We start from the raw sequence: 24,225 nt of genomic DNA, 5'->3' as shown, positions 1-24,225 counted from the left end.
AGTTTGCAGATGATACAAAGGTTGGCAGGGTTGTTAAGGACACCACTGACACTATGCTGCTGCAAAAGGATCTGGAAAGGTTGAAGAGATGGGCTGAGAGGTGGCAAATGAAGTTTAACATTGACAAATGTAAAGTACTACATATGGGAAACAGTAACCCCAGAGCAACGTATCAACTCTGCGTACTACACTGACAGTGGTGGAGAATGAAAAGGACCTGGGGGTACTGTGCAGGCAGATATGAAGTTCTCTGAGCAGTGCAGACGAGCTGCAAGAGTAGCTCATGGTGTCTTGTCAATGATATACAGAATTTTTCTAGCAGGGATAAGGAGGTGATTATTCCCTTGTATAAGGCAATGGTTAGGCCACATCTTGAGTACTGTATACAGGTCTGAGGCCTCATTTCAAGAAGGATGTAGAGCTGCTGGAACGGGTACAGAGAAGGGCAACAAGATTAGTGAATGAACAAAGGGTTGCTCTTACGAAGAAAGGCTTAAGTTTTGCAAATTACAGAGTCTGGAGACTAGGCACCGGCGAGGTGATCTGATAGAGGTGTATAAGGCTTTGAATGGTTTGAGCAGGCTCAATGCCAATGGGATTCTTCATCTTGCTCAGAATAATCAGCTCAGAGGGCATAAATTCAAATTGAGGAAGGACGGATGTCGGATAGATGTGCGGAAATTTGCCTTTGGCCAGCGTGTGGTTGGTTGGTGGAACTGACTTCCATCACTTGTTGTTGAAGTTGATAGCCTAAACAAATTTAAGGCTCAACTGGACAGGTATTTTGAGCGCGAACGGAGGGGTGAAATGGGAGTGGTGTGTTTTTTTTTTGGCTGATGCTGAATAAGCTTGCTTTCTTGCATCGTATGCCTCTACTAATGCTAATTATTTTCTTGTTTAAAATAATCACCTGTTGCATGAAGGCAAACTTATACACATCTATTCTGCAACAATCCTTCCTCAATATGAATTTATGTCCCCCTCTCATGTGTGTAGTCTGAGCAAGAGAAAGAATCCCATCAGCATTGAGTTTGTTCAAGCTATTCAAAGGCTTACACACCGCAATCAGATAACCTTGCAGGTGCCTAGTTGCCAGATCTTGCAATTTGCAAAACTGAAGACTTTCTTGGTAACAGCACCCATTTGCTCTTCTCACCAATCTTGTTGCCCTTCTCTGTACTCATTCCAGCAGCTCTATTATTATCTGCTATCTGATATTATCTGATATTTGCTATCTTATCCCTGATAGCAATTTGCAGTATATCACTGACAAAATCATGAGCTGACAGCTTGTGTGCACTCCTCAGGGAGCTTCATATCAGGCTGTACAATTACTCCTAAGTCCTTTTCATTTTCCACTAACATCAGTTTAGTGCAACACAACTGATGTGTTATTCTGGGATTACGGCCACCCACATGCAGTACTTTGCATTTGACAATGTTAAACTTCAATTGACATTTCTCAGTCCATTTGCCTAATTTTCCTAGATCTTGCTGCAGTAGTCCATTTTTATTACTGTTGTTAACCTTTCTGTCTTTTGCAAACTTTGACATTAAGCATGATATACCCTCTTCAATATCAACAAATTCAGAAAACAACAATGAGCCCATCACCTAACCCTGTGGGACTCCGTTAATATTAGTCCACAAAGTGTATTGTCCATTGATAACCACTGTCTTCTCCCACTCAACCATCCTTTTATCCACAGCAGCAACTTTCCCTGAATGCCACACTGTTCCAATTTGTACAGCAGTCTTTTATGTGCAACAGTGTCAAAAGCCTTCCTGAAATACAAGTATGTGATATCAAAATTATTTTTCTGCATCCAGTTCCTTTGTCACTGCATTATAGTATCCAATAAAATTGATCAGAGATCTCAACTTCACCAACCCATGCTGTGACTGAAGTAAAATTGCTCTCCTGCTCCTACATTATTTCTTTAACCAGTGACTCCATTATTTTTCCTGGAACAGAACTTAAGCTAATAGGTCTGTAATTACTCGTGTCACCCTTTGATCCCTCTTTGTGAATTGGGAATACATTCACATCTCCAGTCCATAGAGCTCTCTCCTGAATCCAAAGATGCTCTCATTATGGCTAAGTGTTTATTTACCTCCTTTGATACCTCTCTCAATATAATTCGATAAATCCCATCCATCCCAGGTGCCTTCTAATTTCAATAATCTCTGTTCCACTTTCCTGTCAGTTACCAGAAAATCGTTCAGCTCCCTGTTAGAGCTTGAACTACTTCTGGCGGCTGCCTCCTTAAGAAATTCCTCATGTGTGAACAGGTTCATCAACAGGTCAACCATGGACATCGACAATTGTCATTCAACCACTTCTTTCTGTTGATAACATAAGTAAAGAAGTCTGCTGCTTTTCTTGGCTTTCTTTGACAGAGGCTTCTTGTAATCTGCCTTGGCTTGCCCAACCATATTTATGACTTGATTGCAGACTAGTTTATATCTACCATTGGCTTCTGTGTTACTTGATAATTTATATGCATCCCACACATTTTTCTTCTCTGCCACTGTCTCAACGGTTCATCTGACAACCACGTAGGCTTTAGCCTTGAACAGAATTTCTTGGTTGGTAAGAAAGGCCTAGTAGCTTCTATGATTATTTCCCCGAATGCTTCCCATTTAGAATTTGTTTTTGGTAACACCATTAGTTGGTCCCACTGTACAGAATTTAAAAACTGCCTGAGAGAACACTGTAGTCTTCTGCATGAAAACAAAAACCCTTCCCTTTACCCTTGAGGGTAGTTACATCTTTAAGTAATTCACAGATCAATACACTGTTGTGATTACTGCCACCTAGTGGTTCTTTTATCTAAAGATTCTTAATGCATGAAGAATCACTGCAGATAACCAGATCAAAAGTACTGCTCTCTCTTGTTGCCTCTCTAATGTGCTGCTATAGAAAACAGCCATTCAATAAATTCAAGAAAGTCTTGCTAGTATGCGAGTGACCAACTCACAGGTTCCAGTCAACATCTGGGAAGTTAAAATCCCCCATTATAAGACATTCTGATTTACTAGCCCACTCCATTTCTCTTACAGTTGATCACTGTACTCATCAGTCATTCAATATATAACACACCCCTACTCTTATTTTCCTTTTCCCAGTGTTTAAGTTACACCAAACTGACTCAACTGTGTACTGGCCACCCATGTAAACTGGTTAGATTTTATGTGCTTCTTAACTAAGAGCATACCATGTTCAAATTCTGCATTCCTTATATCCGAGTGACACCATGTCTCTGAGATTCCTACACCATCTGCATTTAATGACTTGACCAGCACTTCAAATTAATCAAATTTATTTACTATGCTGCTAACGTAGGTGTACTTGCAAGAATACCCGAACCTGTTCTTACTCTTAGTTATCCTAACACAGCCTACATATTTCCTTGTTCCATGATGACCCACAGCAGGCCTTGAAATTCCCAATACCTTGCTTTCTGGGCTGCTGCATGTTCAAATAGAACAGTGGAAGAATCACTTTCATTTTTGCCTGTGGCTATTGTTAACCTATTAGTCTGTGTATCCCCACCCCAAAGCCAGCAGTGCTACAACCCACCTAAAACAGCATCAATAGCATCAACAAATATTCCTGCACCCTTTCTATTTAAGTGTATCTTGTTAACAAGCACAGACCACACTGAAAAAAATTCTACCCCGTGAGCCTTGTGCAATCTCTCCAGGGCCGAAGTGATTGACGAGGCTCTCACTGTTTTCTCACCCCTATAGTGTCTGGACAGAACTGCAGACACTTTCAAAATTTAAGTCCTTTTATCTAATTGCTCTGTACTTGTTAAGTCCTCAGAGCTCCTATGCTTCATGTCACTAGTGCAACGTGTACAATATTATTTTTTGTGCCCTTAAAAGATGACATCTGCTCTACAACATCATTAACTTTTGCCCCTGACAGACATACCCTGGTCCTATTCTACCTATCCTTCTTGTCAATATATTCATTTCCCTGACAATAATCACCAACATATGTGGTACCCTATTATCTTTCCAATCTGGAAGTCTGCTAACTCCATCGATCACGTCATCTTACATTCACAATTATACTACCCTCTTCTCAACGGTCTACATGCATTTTTATATTGTGTCTCATATGTGATGCTTGGGTAGGAAGCAATCAATTATCAGTGGAGGGCAGTGTATGTTCTTAGAAATATAATTTGCACATTTCAAACTTTTAACTCAAGGGATACTTAAATTCATGTGTGTGTGTCTGTACATATATATTATCCCTGTTATGGAATAATATATGAAAGGGATGGAAGAAATGTTCCTTATAAAATGGACATTATACCAAAAATGACTGGAGATTAATAATTTAATTGACTGGATCTGGGATAAGTACGGAATTTTTATTTCTCATGATATAATATGTTAATGGTAAGTGTACTTTTGTACAAAATCAGAAAAACATGATAAACAGCTTTGTAACAACAGGTACAGAAAAATTTCAATCTAATATTTTATAGATATACACAAGAAAAAAAAGAAAAAAAGATGGAAAAATTTCTTAGTTTAAAAGAACAATTTGAAAATTGTGGAAATCGCACACAGGAATTATTTGAATAATAGCAATTATACATATATTTATAAGAGATATGCTGGTACAGTGCGGCTGGTGTCCACATTTCATCTTGTTGGTTTATGTCTGATTCCAGTTATCCCCCCTGCTATTTTTTAAATTTGATGAAATATAATTTAAGTTATAATATGTCAAATCTCCCATTGAATTCAAAATGCCTATAGCTGGTATAATTTAAGGCATATTCAAAAGTTTAAATTTCAATCATATAACAGATGGGAAGTATTCATGTTAATTAAAAAAAAGTAATAAGGTAAAAAACATCAAACATTATATTAAAATTTTATTTAACCATTTAAACAGTTCTAAATCATGAATGTTCAACTGGATGATTGTCCTTGTGTTACAAAATTGCTAACAAAAATTTTTGATGTATATAAATGGCTGTTTCCATTTAAAATTTCCACGAAGTACTTTGCCTAACACTAAAGAAAATCTTAATGTCACATATAAATCTCATTTTTCACATGCTGCCCCTCTCTTGTTGTAATCTGTTACTATATGTCCGCAGTATGACATTTCTAGCATCCATATACCTATCCATACACATTGTTAGGCATTTCTGCAAGGATAAGAAATACTAAATTAAAAATATAATAAATAGAAACATAATTACTTCATTAAAAAGACTGATCCACCTACATTCCAAGCTACCTTAATATTACAAGAAAAGAATAGTTACATAAAAATAATTTCAGATTTGCTTCTAAGATGTAATTTATTGGCTAAAGATAGCAGATAAAGAGGGCAAAATGAGCAACCAAATCAGAAATATCTGCCATTTGTGCTGAAATGGTTAGAATAAAGTTCCCACTCAAATATAGCGTATTCTTCAAATCATCTTATTAGTGGTCTCAAATGTCCTTCAAAAGTTTTATTTCAAACAGAGATCTTTTAGTGTCCTACTGAAATGTAATAATGCTACAATTTTTTCTGATATGGTTTTTTTTTTTTTTTTTGGGGACATGTATAACTGAGCAATGTTAGGTGGGTCAGAAAATTCCTAGTTTCAAGGAATACACAGACTAACAACAGTTGCAGGCAGAGGTATAACTGATTTTTGCATTGCTTCAATTGGAACATGCAGCCTGAAAAGGAAGATGGGGATTTCAAGGTCTGCCAGGGGCCCTCAAATACATGGGCTGCATTGTGTTTACTAGGAGAAACAGATGCATGTACACTAATGTGTGAAGTGGAATAAATTTGATGAATTTGAGGTATTGGTTAAGTCATCAAATGTGCACATTCTGGGGCTATCAGAGACATGGTGTCACTCAGACATAATGGATGCAGAATTTCAATATGGGAAATACAATGTGCACAGAAAGGGCAGACAGGATAGGAGTGGGAGGTGAGAAGTTATCTTTAATTAAGAAGCACATAAAATCTAAGGCAATGCATTCATTTGACGGATGACCAGTGTAATGTTGAGTCAGTTTGGTGTCACATAAGCATTAGACTTCCTACTCTCATTTTCACTGGAAAATGAGAGTAGGAAGTCTAATGACTGTGAAAAGTAAATGAATAACTGTACAGACATATACAGTGGGACAAAAAATCAGAATGTTTTATAATGGGAAATTTTAATGTGAAAGGTACTAACTGCAACGTGTAGGTTATTCACAGACAACTCAGTAGGAAGGCTTTTCGGTATTTATTGGATGACTGTTTTCCACACCAGCAAGTTAGAGAGGCAATGAGACAAAGCAATACTCTATCTGATTATCAGCAGTGGCTCTTCATGCATTAAGCATAGGCATATAAAGGAATGACTAGGTGGCAGTGATCACAGTGTATGATGGATTTACTTAGAGATCTAACTACTGTCAAAGGCTTTTGTAAAGGTGACTAGTGGTCTTAGAGAGTTTTTAAATTATATTCAGTGGGACCAATTAGCATTAGCAGAGGCATATGATGCAAGAAAGCAAGCTAATATAGCATCAGCAAAAAAAAAAAAAAAAAAAAAAAACCCTTCCCATTTCACCCCCATCCATTCACAATCCAAATGTTTGTCTAGTTCTGCCTTGAACTTATTTAAGTTGTCAACCTCCACTATGACATATAGAAGTTTCTTCCAACTATCAACCACCCACTGGCTTAAGGCAAATTTCTGCACATCTATTCTACAACTGTCTTTTCTCAATTTGAATTTATGTCCCCTCAGGTGAGTAATCTAAGGAAGAGGAAGAATCCCATTAACAATAACAATGAATCCCATTAAGGCCTTGAATGGCTTGCTCAAACCATTCAAGGCCTTATACACCTCAATCAGATCACCTCAAAGGTGTCTAGTCTCCATACGCTGCAATTTGCAGAACTTAAGTCTTTCTTGGTAACAGCAACCCTTTTTTTCCATTCACCAATCTTGTTGCCCTTCTATGTACTCATTCCAGCAGCTCTACATCCTTCCTAAAATGAAGCCTCCAGACCTGTATGCGGTACTCAAGGTGGCCCTGGCCATTGCCTTATACAAGGGGATAATCACCTTATCTCTGCTAGCAAAATTACCCCCCCCCCCGGGCTTTTTCATTCTCCACTGCCCTGAGTGTAGTACCTCACAGTTGGTACATTACTCTGGGGTTACTGCTACCCATATACAGTACTTTATGTTTGTCAATGTTAAATTTCAGTTGATGATGTTACCAACAGCAAATTCTAAATACAAAGCATTACAGAAAGTAAATGTGTAAGTTATCAGGAATTTCATACCAATTAAGAGATACTGTTTAAGGCTTATACTAAATGAATGTCAGATAAACTGATGAAACTTGTGAGGGAGAATAAAAATACATATAAAGTATCAGGTGATACAATAGATATAAACTAGTCAGCAATCAACTCACAAAGGAGTTTAGGAAAGCTAAAGGGGATTACAAGGTATCTCTGACAAAGAAAAGCAACAAAGGCTTCTTCACTTATGTAAATGCTAGAAGGAAGGAGATGAATCCGAAATCACATTGGTCTGTTAGATATGCAGGTTTATCAACAGTTAAACCATTCACATAAATGGTTTAACACACAAAGTGAATAGATATTCTGCATCTGCATCTACAGTCACACATGAGTTCTTAGAGGGATGAGGCCAGAAGTGTACCAATCATAACTGGGCACTAAATGATTTTGTAATAGCCAAGAGGAAAGTTGAAAAGAAATTGTTGAAGCTAAAGGTACAAAAGGCACTTGGGGCAGATGGAATCTATCCAATTATATTAAGGGAGGCAGCAAAGGAGGTAAGCAAACCTTTAACTATAATTATGAGAACATTCTAGGATTCAGAAGCGGTCCCTATGGACTGGAGATGTGTAAATGTATCCCCAATTCACAAAGGAGAATCAAAGGGTGACACACACACCTGTTAGCTTGACTTCTGTTCCAGGGAAATTTATGGCATCACCAGTTAAAGAAATAATGCAGGAATAACTAGATATGAATACAGATATACTGCAGTCACAGTATGTTAAGGGGCAATCTCATCTGGCCAATCTGATTGGATACTATGATGAGATAACAAAGGGACTCTAAGCAAAAAAATTATTTTGACATCAAATAGTTAGATTTCAGAAAAGCTTCTGACATTGTTCTAACAAGAAGAACAGTGCAACATGCACTGTTCTTGGATTACTGCTATTAGTGGAGTTCAAGGGTTCAGTGCTGGGCCCATTATTGTTTTCTATATTTATTAATGATACTGATGAAGAAATATCAGGCTTAATGTCTTAAGTTGGCAGATGATACAAAGGTTGCCAGGGTGTTTAATCACAGTAATCAGGGCATGCTACTGCAAAAAGATCTTGAAAAATTTTACATATAAGCTGAGAAGTGACAATTCAGGTTAACATATTGAACATGTGTAGCGGCAACCCAGAATAATATATTCTGAGGTGGCTGCTACCCATATCCAATTGGTATCCTGAGTGTGGTATCACACTCAAGGTAGTGGATAATGAAAAGCACCTGGGGGTAACTGAGAAGTCAGACATGTTCTCTGAGTTGTGCAGATGGGGTGCTAGGATAGCTCATGGGGCTTTGTCAATGATATACAGCAATTTTTTCAGTAAGGATAAGGAGGTGATCCCATTGTATACAGCAATGGTTAGGCAACAATGAAGCATTATTTTAGGAAGGACGTGGATAAGAGCAATGAGATAAAGAAAAGCAGAAGTGCGCTCTTACTAGGAAAGGCTTCAGTTCTGCCAGGTTGTGGCATCTGGAGACTAGGCAACTGTGAGGAGGTCTGACTGAGATGTATAAGGCTTTAAATGGATTCAGTAAGCTTAATGCTGATGAAATATTTTCTCTTCCTCAGCCTACACATGAGGTGACATAAATTCAAATTAAGGAAAGATGGTTGCAGGATAGGTCTGCAGAAGTTTTCCTTCAGCCAGCAGGTAGTTGATTGTTGGACAAATTTCCATTTGGTGTTGTGGCAGTGGGTAGTTTAAATAAATGTAAGGAAGTATTAGATAAACTATTAGAGGGGATGAATAGGTGACATGGGATAAGTTTAGTTTTTCAATTTGGGAAAACAATAGAGTTTACAGGGGTCCTTGAAATTGATGTTGATATTTAGTGAGGAAATGTTTCATTAAAATACAAGAAGTCTACACTCGGCTCGAAGTAGGAGCAACAGGTTTTGAATTAGAGTGTTAAACAGATTAGTGACATCGTTTCTGCTTCTGGCATTTTGTGAAAAAAGTGGGGTATGCAATCAGACTGTTGCACAAAATGTTATGTAAATTGTCATACAGTATTTTTTATAAAAAGAGAGACAAAAATGTAAGGCTGCAATGAAAGATTGGCTGCTGTGGTATAGTAACTTCATTATGGATATGGCGAGCAGAAGAGCATTAATGTTAGCAGAATATGCAGACATTCTTTGTGTAAGGTGTATATGAAGGAAATGCTAGAGCTGCAGCCACTGAATACCAGAATAGTTTTCCAAAAAGGCAATACCCTACCCAGTATGTGTTTGCCAACATCTACTATAATTTGAGGGAATGGGGAATAGTGAAAGGGCATCATTACCAAGGTCAGCCCAATCATATTCTACACAAGCAGAGGAAGGTAGTAGTAATGGAGGCATGTAATGCAAGAAAGCAAGCATATGAGCTTCCTCCTTGAATTTATTTAAGCTATCAACTTTCACAACGACAGATGGAAATTTGTTCCAGCAATTAACCACCCGTTGGCTAATGGCAAATTTCTGCATATCTATTCTACAACTGTCTTTCCTCGATTTGAATTTATATTAAATTGAGGTGCTGGATATTGTGACATTAGATCTCCCCAACAGCACACAAACAGTTACTGCAAGAATGGGTCATCCTAAAACTTTCATTTGGCACACTCTGCATGAACATGGGCAGTATGCATACCACATGCAGAGAGTTCGAGCATTGCAAGCAGGAGTCACTTTTACATGAGCAATTTTGTTTATGGATACTTGAAGAGGCAACATTTACACAGGATGGGATATTCAACATGCACAATCTCTATGCATGGTCAATGGAAAGTCCTCACACCATTTGGCAATCTTGTTTCCATGTGGGGTTTAGTGTAAATACGTGGACCGGCATTGTAGGAGATAACTTTATTCATCATGAGTTCCCAGCCTGCCTAAATGATGATCATTATTTGCAGTTTTTGCAGAGGACATTGCTAACACTTCTGGAAGATGGCCCTTTAAGTGTACATGCCAATATGTGGTTTTAGCATGAAGGAGTGCCTCCAGATTATGGTGACAATTAAGAAAATTCTTAACTGTCACCATAATCTGGAACATTCATTACCAGAATCACTAGATTGGTTGCAGAGGTCCCATTTCTTGGTTGCCACATTCTCCTGACCTTAACTTTAATGTGTGGGGTCACATGAAACAAACTGTTTATACTACAGAGGTTAACAACCAAGGTAACTTGTTGAATTGCATCATCTATGAAGCTGCCACTGCTATTAAAAACAACAGTGCTACTCACACATTTAGAGGACTCCTCATGCCGTGTTGAAGTCTATGTCCTGTTGTGTGGCACTCATTTCAAGTATCCTTTTGTGAAATTTCTTTACCTTCTTTTGATCATGCTTCAGTTTGATTGCAGTAGTTTTGTGGGATGAAAATGTGATTCCTTCATTCTCTTCTGGTTACCCTAGAAAACTTTAAAAACTTCATGTTATAAAGCAGTAAAATAAAGCAAGGTTTTTCTGCTCAGAAACTGGGGTCTTTCATCCAGCAAAACAGACAAACCTACCATAGAACACACGCAATTAACAGAAATAAGACACACAGCACGGTAGATGAATTTGATTATTTGGATGGCCTAAAATTAATAGTTCATTTATTTATATTTTTTTTTTGGTTATATTTACTACCCGCTACTTACTCTACCCAATCAATGTTAGTGACTGAATTAGAGTCATTTAGGAAGTGACATCATTTGCGGCATTTCTATCTCTTAGTATGAATGGTGCTGTTCAATGTAAATGAGTTTCTAAGTGTTCTTAAAATCATAGCTATATTTTAATGAACGAACATTTATTGTACTGGATTTATCGATAACCAAGTAAAGTACAAGTAACATTATTCAATACTTAGTAATAATTAGAATAAAAAAGTTTTACATAAATAAAACATTTCGAATTAAAGTAAGATTTTTCATAAATTTACTATTATATGCAACCTGCTAGAAGTGGAACTGACGTCACTAATCTGTTTAACACTCTACTTAAAATCCCTTGCTCTTACTTCAAACCGAGTGTACGTTCTTCTTGTATTTTAATGAACCATTCCCTCAAAAAATATCATTGATTTCAAGGGCCCCCTTGTATAATATTAAATGGAATTCATTTTGTAATAGCAAGAAAACTGGCCCGTCCCACTTAGACTTAGGGATCTGACTCAAGCTTGGAATATCAAAATATGCAATATATTTCAGGACACATCACCTCAGATCCACCTTGGATGATTATCCCTGAAAATCATGATGAATGCTTTTGGCAATGGAAAAAGAATCCAAGAATCCAAAAAACAATATCAAGCAATCATTTCACAAAATCTACAGCGATAGATCAAAAACTGATACTCTGCTAGTTGCGGTTCAGTTCTTCCACCATATCAGCCTTGTTACAAGTAGCATGCAGTATCTTAATTGGGGTGGATGGGATCTATCCAGTTATATTAAAGGAGGCAGCAAAGGAAGTATGCAAACCCCTAGCCATAATTATGAGAGCTTCTTTGGACTCAGGGGAGGTACCCATAGACTGGAGATGTGCAAATGTAACCCCAATTCACAAAGGAGGATCAAAGGCTGACACAAGTAATTATAGACCTGTTAGTTTAACTTCTGTTCCAGGTAAATTAATGGAGGCACTGGTTAAAGAAGCACTGCAGGATCATCTAGACAAGAATTCAGTTATAGCTCAGACGCAGCATGGTTTTGTTAAGGGCAGGTCTTGCCTGACCAATTTGATTGGATACTATGATGTGGTCACAAAAGAACTGGATGCAGGGAATAACTTTGATATTATATATTTGGATCTTAGAAAGGCTTTTGATACTGTTGCACATGGAAGACTGCTGCACAAATTGGAGCAGTGTGGCATTGGAGGCAAATTGCTGCTATGGATAAGGGGATGGTTGAGTGGCAGAAGACAGAGAGTGGTAATCAATGGACACTGCTCAACATGGACTAATGTTATTAGTGGAGTTCCTCAAGGTTCAGTGTTGGGTCCATTGTTGTTTTCGGTGTTTATGAATGATATTGATGATGGGATATCAAGTTTAATGTCTAAGTTTGCAGATGATACAAAGGTTGGCAGGGTCGTTAAGGACACTACTGACGCTATGCTGCTGCAACAGGATCTGGAAAGGTTGAACAGATGGACTGAGAGGTGGCAAATGAAGTTTAACATTGACAAATGTAAAGTACTACATATGGGTAACAGTAACCCCAGAGCAATGTATCAACTCTGCGGTACTACACTGACAGTGGTGGAGAATGAAAAGGACCTGGGGGTAATTGTGCAGGCAGATATGAAGTTCTCTGAGCAGTGCAGACGAGCTGCAAGAGTAGCTCATGGTGTCTTGTCAATGATATACAGGAATTTTTCTAGCAGGGATAAGGAGGTGATTATTCCCTTGTATAAGGCAATGGTTAGGCCACATCTTGAGTACTGTATACAGGTGATTATTCCCTTGTATAAGGCAATGGTTAGGCCACATCTTGAGTACTGTATACAGGTCTGGAGGCCTCATTTCAAGAAGGATGTAGAGCTGCTGGAACGGGTACAGAGAAGGGCAACAAGATTAGTAAATGGAACAAAGGGTTGCTCTTACGAAGAAAGGCTTAAGTTTTGCAAATTACAGAGTCTGGAGACTAGGCACCGGCGAGGTGATCTGATAGAGGTGTATAAGGCTTTGAATGGTTTGAGCATGCTCAATGCCAATGGGATTCTTCATCTTTCTCAGAATAATCACCTCAGAGGGCATAAATTCAAATTGAGGAAGGACGGATGTCGGATAGATGTGCGGAAATTTGCCTTTGGCCGGCGGGTGGTTGGTTGGTGGAACCGACTTCCATCACTTGTTGTTGAAGTTGATAGCCTAAACAAATTTAAAGCTCAACTGGACAGGTATTTCGAACGAACGGAGGGGTGAAATGGGAGAGGGTTTTTTTTTTTTTTTTTTTTTTTTGGCTGATGCTGAATAAGCTTGCTTTCTTGCATCATATGCCTCTACTAATGCTAATGCTGAGCTCTATGCTATCAAACTAGCTCTAGATCAGATTATTAAACTTTTTATCTGAACTACCTTAATATATACTGAACCTCTCGGTAATTTCTGCGATAGGAAGCAGTCTCCCCTCTCCTTTTCTCACCTATATTAAAAAGCATGCATTCTCTGTTACTCTCTTGCAATGCATCCACCAAACTAACATTTTATCAGATCCTTGGATTCTGGCCTGGTACAAAATGAAAGGACAGGTCCTTGCCACCAAACAACTCCATACTGCAATTCCACAACCTTTTCAAGTGCCATATACTGAGACTATAAACTTATTACCTATCCACAAAGCCCATTGTGACACTAGTTGTGAATCTGAATAAATTAAATGGGACTATGTATGCTATTAAAGAGTAAAAATAAAATAAATTTTAAGTACAGGCACGCCCTGTATAACATGGTACTTCTACAATACGGTTTCGCTTTAGCATGATTGATAAATTGCAGCAATCCTTGCACAACACAGTACTTCTACAACAAGGTTTTGCTTGAACAAGGTTTTAGAATTGCTGGAAATCTCACATAACACAGTATTTTTTAGTTTGTGCTGGGGAAACTCTGCTATTATGTTAGATGTAATTTTCAACGTTTCCATTCCTTTTTGTGAATCCCTGCTGTTGACTCGCTAGTTGTTATCGCCTTCGTGATACTTTTCTAAAGCATATTTCTGGAGGTCACTATCATAAAACAACAAAAACAACGTGCAGTTTCTGGTTTATTGGTCTTTTCTGTTAGTGCAATCAATTATAAATGGATAGTAAACTTGATCTTCTTGCATTTGCTATAGTACCAATAGGTGGAATTGTGTGGGTTTTCACGTTATTAGGGTGAAATGTGTTTCCCATTCCATGAAATATTCAATCATATAAAAAACATAAATAAGTTTTCGGAAACTCATTGCTCTTTATCTTACGTGCGTATTGTGTTTGTTGCTACTTGTGTGTGTCATGTTCTTTGTTATTAATTGCTTATCATTTTTACTGTTTTAAATTTTAAATTTTCAAGAAATTCCCAATGGGAAAGGTTAAATAGTTTATCTGTTATTCTCTTAATCAAAATTCAAGATACAAATATCTATCACAATAATTATGGTAAGGCTGATAAGTATATCTATCAATCAAATACACTTTTCCCTTCCTATACAACTTAAACAGACTGAGTCTGTTTAAGTTGTACGGGAAAGGATAACACGAGAGGAAGATCATGTCACTTCTTATTTCAAAGTTAAATAAATACAATAGATTTCCATTTATAGTCTATTATCACTGTGAGCCAGAAGCATTTGTAACCTCTTTATAACTGTACTATTGCAGGAAATAAGCCTGAATAAAATATCAAGTATAGATGTGTCCAAAAAAAAAAAAGAATGACCCATTTGATTTGGAAGTATGTGTACTCTGTCTCACAGTGTGTGTATTCATGTCTGCATACATTACCCTAACAGTACAACCAGCAAATTAAATAAATTTTTTTTATTCCCAAGAATGGCTAAAGTCAGAATAGTTTACATACAAGGTGTGTCTGAAAAGTTTTAGGACTACATTCATAAAAAATCGAAATCTCAAGGAAAAAATTTATTACCATTTAACCTTCAAACCACATCCCTCATAACTTGATACACTATTTTGCATGGTTGTACAGCTTCTGGATAGCTCTGTGGAAGCCTGAAATGCTGTCAAAATGATGCCCCTTCAGGTGAAAATTCACTTTGGGGAACAGAAAATAATCAGCAGGTGCTAAATCCGAAAGATACAGAGGATGGTGAAGTGCTGTAATGCCCTTCTGTGTGAGAAACTGACAATGGTCGTATTGTGTGAAGGTTCATTGTTGTGAAGCAAGAACCACTCACCTGACTTGGCTGCATCTAGTCTAACATGTCCATTTCTTTTCATCTGTCTGTCCTTTATGCACAACTCTTTGACAATCAAAAAAAAAAAAAAAAATTACTAATATTATTTTGGTTCAAGATTTTTGGAACCAGAGTTTCTTTGGCCTCAGCGAATTTTCTCCAACCTATGCAACTGACTCTTTTTGTTGTGTTCATATGCAAAGTACCAGTACCAGGTTTCATCATCAGTTATAATATTTTTAAAAATTGTCTGGATCACTGTCTGCCATTTCAATAAAATCTCAACACACAACTGATTCCACTTTAAATATATACAGTACGAAGTGTGAGCACACACTTTCCTTTTTTTCAAACCTTCAACAACAATTTAATGCATAGTAGCCTTGCTGATGCAAAGCTGGTCTGCTTTCATTTGGAGGGATGGGCGATGATCTTCCATTAACAGCTGCCGAACCTTTTCGATGGTTGAGTCTCTGTACAAGAATGGGCTGGGAGACTAATCTGTGAATTGTTCTGAACATCTTCCCGCCCTTCGAGGAACCACCCACACCAGGCAAAAAAAATTGGATTGTGATAGTGCTTCATGTGCCCATAAGCTACACTCATCACTGCAACTATTTCAGTTGCACTTTTTTTGGCTTTAAAACAAAATTTTATTGCTACCCTTTGCTCAGTCCTTGAATCCATGATGATGTGATTTTACTGCATCAACTTAAACACAAATTTTCAGTCGAACACAATTGTACACATTGAGAAAACTTGGCATAGAGCCAGTTTAGATTTGATAATGAATGGTTTCAACAGTGACTAATGTATGGTGCTAATAGTGTCGTAAGAAAAAAAAAAAAAAAAACCAGTCCTCAAACTTTTCAGACACACCTTGTATTCATTGTGACTATGTACACATTGAATGGGACACAGATTTTTGATACTAGAGTTTGCAATGAACTGTGCATTTTTTATGAAAAGCCCTTTTTTGTTATAAATAAATAAATTTGTTTATTTTCATGACAGCGAAGGCCAAAAGAATTCACCTATTCATCGTGACTGTATACATGTGGAATTAAGAGCAATCCAGGTTTTTCTGCTAAACACAATGGGTTGTATAATTTTTGTGAATAGTGTGCAGACTCAAACCATCTTACTTGTGGCTACCCAAAGTAATCGGGCGCCTCCGTAGCCAGGTGGGAAGAAGCAACAGTGCGTAGCACACGCTTCTTGATTAGACCGGGGTTCGAGCCTGTCACCACCAAATACGGAGGATGTGGAAAGGTCAGGGAATGACCACCGCATATCCCGGAGCAATATGGCCTTAGTTGCTAATGCTCCTAAAAAAAAAAAAAAAAAAAAACCAAACCCAAAGTAATCATTGAACCATTGCCAGTCCATAAGATATGCACGTCGCATGGACTGCCATGGAATATGTGCATTAAGTCTATGCAAACTAACCACAGGACCACAGTCAGAATTTCTGCTGTTCAAAATGAAAACTGTATCTATAGCATTTATACTGAGCTACAAAATAATATTTTTTAAAACATTATTATCAAAGACTCAGAAAAATAAATACAAAAATAAAACACTTACTGTCTCTGAGTTATCAAGGTTACTTCCAGGTTTGATAACACACTTCCCAAAGCATTTTTCTGTCATTTTCTAAGGTGGGGAAAAAAATTATCATCACAATTTTATCAAGGATAATACAATCTCTAAATTGGAATTAACCATATATTAAGATGATTTCTACACACTATACAGGATCTTTCCAAAAAAAAACAAAAAAAAAAAAACCTCTTGGGTTTTAATTGTATATTGAAGGAAAGAGATTTTGCTTTTGCAGGGTTGACTACAGTGGCCTTAGACAGTTTTCTTTTCAAAGGGAGCAAGTGATGTTGTTAAGAAGTGCAAATTGTAAACGGAAAGTATTCAGGGAAGAAATTATAGCAAATAAGAGATAGTGTTTGAGGTCCAGACATAATTGAATGTCAAATGAACTGATGACACCAGTGAAACAGAAGAAAAATGCATGGAATGATTATAAATTACCAGGGGGCTATAGTAAGTATAAATTAGTCTACAATCAAGTCACTGAATGGATTAAGAGCAGACAAAGGAAAATTACAAGAAGTCTTTGGCTAAGAATGCAAAGAAAAACAGCAAAAAATTCTTTGCCTACATTAGCACAATAAGGAATGATCCCATTAGTCTACTGGATATGAATAGCATAACTCAGTGATTCTCAACCTTTTTACCATGGAGGAACTAAAAAGATGACAGTGGAGAGTGCAATTCAATTTCTGCTAAATTATTGATTTGTAAAGAGCTACTATACATGTCAGCTTATTTAAAATTAACTATATGCAACAAGGCATAATACTTTAAGAGTTAAGAGTTTAATATCTATATAATATCAGTGTAGATATACCATAGATAACTCTTAAGAAACTATGAGAGTAGTGTGGTAGGCATCATTTGCTCTATCTCATATTGTGCTCTTCCTTCACAATGAGTTGCCATGGTATTACACTACCTCAAATAAGTAACGCTTCACTAATAGAGACGACTATTGTTACTTATTCTCAGTGAGTACCACCACCCAGACAGCACCGTTTCAAAGCTATTTTAACATGTCGTGTCTGCAATATCAGAGTACTTGCCCACCCACCGATGATAGGCGAATAGCTTTGAAATGGTGCCGTCTGGGTGGTGGTACTCACTGAGAATAAGTAACAATAGTCTTCTTTACTAGTGAAGTGTTACTTATTCAAGGTAGTGCAATACCATGGCAACTCGTTGTGAAGGAAGAGCACAATATGAGATAGAGCAAATGATGCCTACCACACTACCATTGTAGTTTCTTAAGAGTTATCTGTTATCTATAGTGTATCTACACCGATATTATATAGATGTTAGCTTATGTAAGAAAAAAAAAATTATTTTTTCTGTCTTTCTTTGTCTACAATTTTTTTTTTTTTTTTTTTTCAAATATAAAAATATCAAACTGGACCAAAATTTAAACATCAGAAAAAGTATACATCCAAAGTCCTTACAATGTTTACTTTGAGTGTGAGAATTGGGTTTATTTCTTCTTGGCCAAATTTTTGACAAACACACAGTTATTCCTCAGCAGACACTTTCTTCTTTCCTTTTAATGTTTGTCAGATATGAGAAAGCTTCTTCACAGAGGTAACAGGTTAAAAACGGGAGTAAGATGTTCACTGCTTTTGCTAAGATCACAGGATGCACTTTTTTTCCTTGTTATCCAAAATGCATCAAGGTGTAAGGATTTCAAGACTTGCTGGGGGATATCCTCATGGTACAAGCAAATACATATGCTGTGTGTTATGGTTACTCAGAAGAAAAATATGTGCATGTATACTTGTGCATACACTAATGCTAGGAGCAAAGCAAATGAATTTAAAATGCTGGTCAAATCATCAAATACAGACTTTGTAGGGATATTGAAGAAATGGTGTAACTCAGATATAAGGAATCCTGAATTTAAATTTGAGGAGAGCGATGTGTACAGAAAGGACAGGATTGCAGGGTATATGCTCTTAGTGAAGAAGCACATAAAATCAAAGGCAGTGAATTCAGTGGACATGGTGTCTAATACACCAATTTAGGGCCAGTAAATCAAAATGTCTTATAATGGAGAACCTTCCAGATAGTGACTGCACCTATTGGAATAGTCACTCACACAACACAGTAGCAAGACTTTTGTGGATTAATTGAATGACTCTTTTCTACATCAGCATGTTAGAAAGGCAATGAGAGAAAGCAATACTGTTGATCCCATTATCAGCACTGACAATTCATGCATCAAGAATCTGCAGATAAAAGCCTCATTAAGTGGCACTGATCACAATATATTCATGTGGGATTTATTTAAAGATCTAACTACTGTCAAGAGAAAAGGTTTTTGTAAAGATGATTACAGTGGTCTAAGACAGTTTTTAACTTTATGAATGGGACAACTGATGAAATTACCAACAGCAGATACTAAATGGGAAGCATTCTGTGAAATTATAGAGGTAATTATATTGTAATTGTAAGAAGTAATTCCGTGTAATTGTAGAAGTTACTTTGCTTTTTATACCAATTAAGATATACTATTCAAGGATTAGACCTAAATGAATGTCAGATGTACTGATGAGTCTCACGACAAATGCATGGGATACATATAAATTATCAGACGATACAAGAAGCCTATAGTAAATATAAATTAGTCTGCAGCCGCCACAACGGAGGTGAGGCAAGCTAAGGCAGATTATGAGAAGTCTCAAGCTAAGGCTGCAAAGAAAAGCAGCAAAGATTTCTTTGCTTATAGTAACAGTTGAAGGAAAGGGTTGAATCGCATTGGTCCATTTGATGTTGATGATCCTGCTCAGGTTGCTGACAAACTGAACAGGCATTTTGCATCTACATTCACACATGAAGAGTTCTTTAGGGAGCAAAATGCCAGACGTTCATCAAAATCTAACGGAACTAAATGATTTTGTAATAACTGAGGGGAAAGTGGAAGAGAAATCATTGAAGCTTAACATAAAAAAGGCACCGGAGTGTATGGGATCTGTCTAGTTATGTTAACGGAGACAGCAAAGGTGATGAGCAAACCTTTTAATTACGAGAGCATCTTTGAATTCGAGGGAGGACCCTAAGGACTGGAGATGGGCAAGTGTATCCCCAATTCACAAAGGGGCATAAAAAGGTGACATGAGCATTACAGACCTGTTAGTTTAACTTCTGTTCCAAGGAAAATAATGGAGTCATGATTAATGAAGTAATGCAGAACAATCCAGACAGGAATGCTATTATATTGCAGTCACAGTGTGGATTCGTTAAGGAGCAATCTTGTCTGATCAATCACAATCGACATAGTGTATACCGTTAATTGTAATGCAACTCCGGGGGTTCCCCTCAACTCTGTGTCAAGCAATGTGATGAATACAAAACTCTGTGGCCAGATTTATGTAGGTTAGTGAGTGTTTGTGTAGTGTTAGTGTGAGGTTGTGTTATCTGGCCTCAGCCTAACGGCCTGTGTTTTCACACAAAAACCTCCAGTTTACCATCCAGCACCACGAGGAGGTAGGCCGGGCAACAGGGACTATAAAGCACTGGTGGAGCGAACCCTGTGGTAGTCAAGGCTATAGACAGGGAAAGCCCAGTAAATTTAAAAAAAAAATAAAAAAGTGAAAGGAAAGTGGAAGTTTGAAGTGGTGGGAGTTAGTCTGGATAGCAGTTAACAGGTGGTGGTGCGATTACCCACCATACAAAAGGGGGGGGGTGCCACCCAGGTTGGAGGAATGAGAGATCAATCAACCCAGGTTCCTAATTCATTTCACAACTACTTCCTAATTCATTTCACAAATATACGTGGTCTCAATTCTAATCTCAACAATGTCCATTTCCACTTGCAGTCTGCCAAACCCCATGTACTTTTTCTGACAGTATCTCAGTTATTGGTTGATTCAACTACTGCTCATCTCAGATGCCCAAATTATTCGCTGTGTGATTCATTTTGCCTCAAAGGTGGTACTTGTGCATATGTCCATTCTGATATTCTCTGTCAGAGACTTGGCAATTTGGAATCTCCTCTCTTTGATCTTCTCTGGCTTAAAATCTCTCTACCTCATTGTGTCAAATTCATCCGTTGTCTCTACCGTTCTCCCAACTCCACTAATCACTTGGAGCTCTTTGCAACTTGACTTTCTCCAGTCCAACTTTCCTAAGAGTGAGGTAATTTTTCTTGGTGATTCTAATGTTCACAACTCCAGCTGGCTTCCGTTTTCTGGTCACACCGACCCAGCTGGTCGAGATGCCGAGGCTTTTGGAATTACTAATGATCTTGCACAGATTATTCATTTACCTCAAATACCGGACAATCCTAATCAATATGCTTGATCTTTTTCTCACAAACAACCTTTCTAAGTACACGGTCGAAGTGAGAGGTCCTTTAGGTACTTCAGATCACAACTTAGTGATTGTCTCTTCTCCAATGGAGCCTTTATCTCATGGCTATTCCCAACCTCGTGTTGTTTGGCATTACAAGAATGCAAAATGGGATGACTTGCGAGACTTCTTTTCCTTGGTCGGATTACTGTTTCAAAAGATCTGATGTCAACGTTTGCTCAGATCGTGTCAGTGAAATTATTCTTGCAGGAATGGAATTCTTTATCCCACACTCCACTTTAAAATCTCGTCCTTTATCTAAACCTTGGTTTTCCAATAAATGTGCTAAGGCTGTCCAAGAGAAGAATTTCATTTTCTGCCTACACCAAAGCTCACAACAATTGTAAAGAGTTATTAATCAGTCCAAACTAGAGTTTGAACAGGCTAAGAGTAGAAAACTTGCTTCTTGCCCTAATGGTAGCCGAGTATTCTAGTCTCTTGCCAAAGCTATTGGCCGCAACTTTTGCCCATCTCTGCTCCCACCTCTGTCCAAACCAGATGGTTCTGTTGTCACTTCAGCCAAGGATAAAGCTGGCCTGCTAGCATCCCATTTTTCTTTCAACTCATGCATTAACAATCTTGGTAAAACACCTCCCACTATTCCCAACACGCTCCATTCAATGCCTCCTGTGGTCTTCCGTCAAAGGGATGTCAGAAGGATTTTGACGAATCTTGATGCTAAGAAAGCTCCAGGTCCTCATGGTATTTCTCCACTTGTTCTCAAAACCAGTGCTCCTGAACTTACTCCTGTTCTTTGCTGCCCTTTTTCACTTTCTTATTCCAAAAGTGTTTTTCCTTCTGCTTGGAAATTTGCTCATATCCAGCCAGTTCCTAAAAAGGGTGACATCCCTCCCACCCAACTATCGTCCCATTGCAATTACTTCAACTCTTTCTAAAGTAATGGAGAAATTAATTAACCGCCAAATTTTAAAATACCTAGAAACCTTCTGTCTGATCAACGATCGCCAGTATGGATTCCGTCAGTGTCAATCCATTGGTGATATTCTGGCTTATGTTACCCATTTATGGACTAATTCAATGGAAAGGTTCGGTGAAACATAAGTAGTTGCTCTTGACATCTCAAAGGCTTTTGATCATGTTTGGCATAAAGCTCTTCTAAACAAGCTTCCATCTTATGGTTTGCCAACTGTTTTTAGTAATTGGTTATCACGTTTTCTCTCTGATCGCTCACTGAGGGTGATGGTAGATGGCTCTCTGTCTTCTAACTTCTCCACTAATGCCGGTGTCCCCCAAGATTCACTTCTTTCCCCCACTCTTTTCCTCTTGTATATTAGTGACCTTCTTCCATTGACTGGAAATCCTATCCATAGTTTTGCCGATGATAGCACATTGCATTCCACTTTCCATTTTGAGAAACCGTGTCCTGCTCAATCAGCTTCAACTTCTCGAAAATCTGCTACCAATTCCTTAAATGCCGATCTTCAGGTAATTCTCCAGTGGGGCAAAGACGACTTAGTTGATTTCAACCCTTCTAAAACTCAGTCTTGTCTTATATCTCGCAAAAATGATTCTTCTGCTCCTATGCTTATCTTTAGTGATATTCCGATTTCTAGGCAAAATGATATATCTCTTTTGGGGATTACCCTGACTTCCAATCTCTCTTGGCACAAGCACATTACAAATATTGCTTCTTCTGCATCTAAAAAACTAGGTTTTTCTCTTTCGCTCTCGGCATTACTTTTCTTCCAAACAGCTGCTCACTTTGTATAAATCACAAATCCGCCCTGCCATGGAATATTGTTCCCACATCTGGGGTGGTGCCCCTAAAACCTCTCTCAGGCTTCTTGATTTCAGAAGAGGGCAGTTAGGTAAATAAATGACTCATCTCTAACAGTCTCTGCACTCGCTGTCTCATAGGCGTACTTTTTCTGCTGCATGCCACTTCTACAGATACTTCCATGGGCACTGTTCTTCTGAATTAGCTTCTATAATTCCTGCTCTCTTTTTTAAAACAGTCCGAACACGTGCCGCCACCAGCCAACATCCATTTACTGTCCAACTTCAAACTCACAGAACCAACTTTTCATCTTCCTCGTTTATTCATTCAACTGCCGTTTTCTGGAACAACCTTCCTTCATACGTATTTCCTGAAAATTACAGTCTACAGAAGTTCAAGTCCAATGTCAACAAATATCTTCTTTCGTCTTCTCAACCTCCAACCCAAGCACGGTACTAAGTACTATAGGTTCTAAACACCTCTCATGTTTGGGGTTTACATAAAAAAAAAAAAAAAAAAAAAGGTGGCACCTATATAGGGTAAGAATCCCTATGTAGGTGCCTGCATTGTATTCTATCCCACACTGGCCAGTAGGGGGTAAGCCATGCTGGCCAGTGTCAGTGTCCCACACCATGGCTGCTAAATAGCCATGGCATGGTGTCTGCTGGAATGGGCATGGGGGGGCACTGGCCATCCATCCATCATCTTATACTGAGGGTGGGAATATTTGCTTCACTCAAAATCCACTTTCCCACTCCACTTCCATTCTATTTTGTGCTTTTTTCTTACATTTTATGATAATTTTTTAAACCTTTTTTCTTACATTTTGTTTAGTTTTATTTATTTATTTATTTAGTTTTCACTCATTTCATCCTCTTTCTCACACACCGGGGGGGGATGCAATGGCGTGTAATGTAAATTAATATACTAGTACATGACAATTAGGGTAAGATAAGTAAGGTTTTTAGTAGTTTAAAACTAGGATTACTCTCACACATTTATGCTCTCATTTATTCTTCTGGCTTTCATTTCATTTCATTTATTCAACTCTATTTCTTTCTGCACTGCACTCTCTGGGCATCTCAACGTAATGTTATTCTTCAGTTGAGGGGCAAGCCCAGCAGCTACTTTTTGAAGATAAGGGGTGAATGCAGTGGATGTGTTTATGTTGTTAGTATTTGGATAATTTTTTTTTTTGTTTTTATATACAGTGGATTCCGGTTATTTGGGCCACCGGTTAATCCGGGCAAATCTTAAAAAACAGAACCCAATCAAGAAAATAGCCAGGGTTT

General features: G+C 37.9%; 1 protein-coding gene across 1 annotated transcript in view; it reads right to left on the bottom strand.

Moving 5' to 3' along the window:
• Positions 1-4,591: 4,591 nt before the first annotated feature.
• Positions 4,592-24,225, bottom strand: part of LOC150091373 (mitochondrial import inner membrane translocase subunit Tim13-like) — a 30,366-nt gene continuing 10,732 nt past the window's right edge. The window contains exons 2-3 of the mRNA XM_090383536.1: positions 16,831-16,899; positions 4,592-5,180 (exon numbers count right to left, since the gene is read on the bottom strand). Coding sequence (XP_090239662.1) covers positions 5,082-5,180; positions 16,831-16,899 — 168 coding nt within the window. The 3' untranslated portion in view covers positions 4,592-5,081. The remainder of the gene's footprint in view (positions 5,181-16,830; positions 16,900-24,225) is intronic.

This window comes from Mastigoproctus giganteus, chromosome 1 (genome assembly GCF_048544385.1).
Source record: "Mastigoproctus giganteus isolate SK-2022 chromosome 1, ASM4854438v1, whole genome shotgun sequence".
Classification (NCBI taxonomy): Eukaryota; Metazoa; Arthropoda; class Arachnida; order Uropygi; family Thelyphonidae; genus Mastigoproctus; species Mastigoproctus giganteus.
The sequence above is the reverse complement of the archived record's forward strand: the minus strand, read 5'-3'. Positions and strand labels throughout refer to the sequence as shown.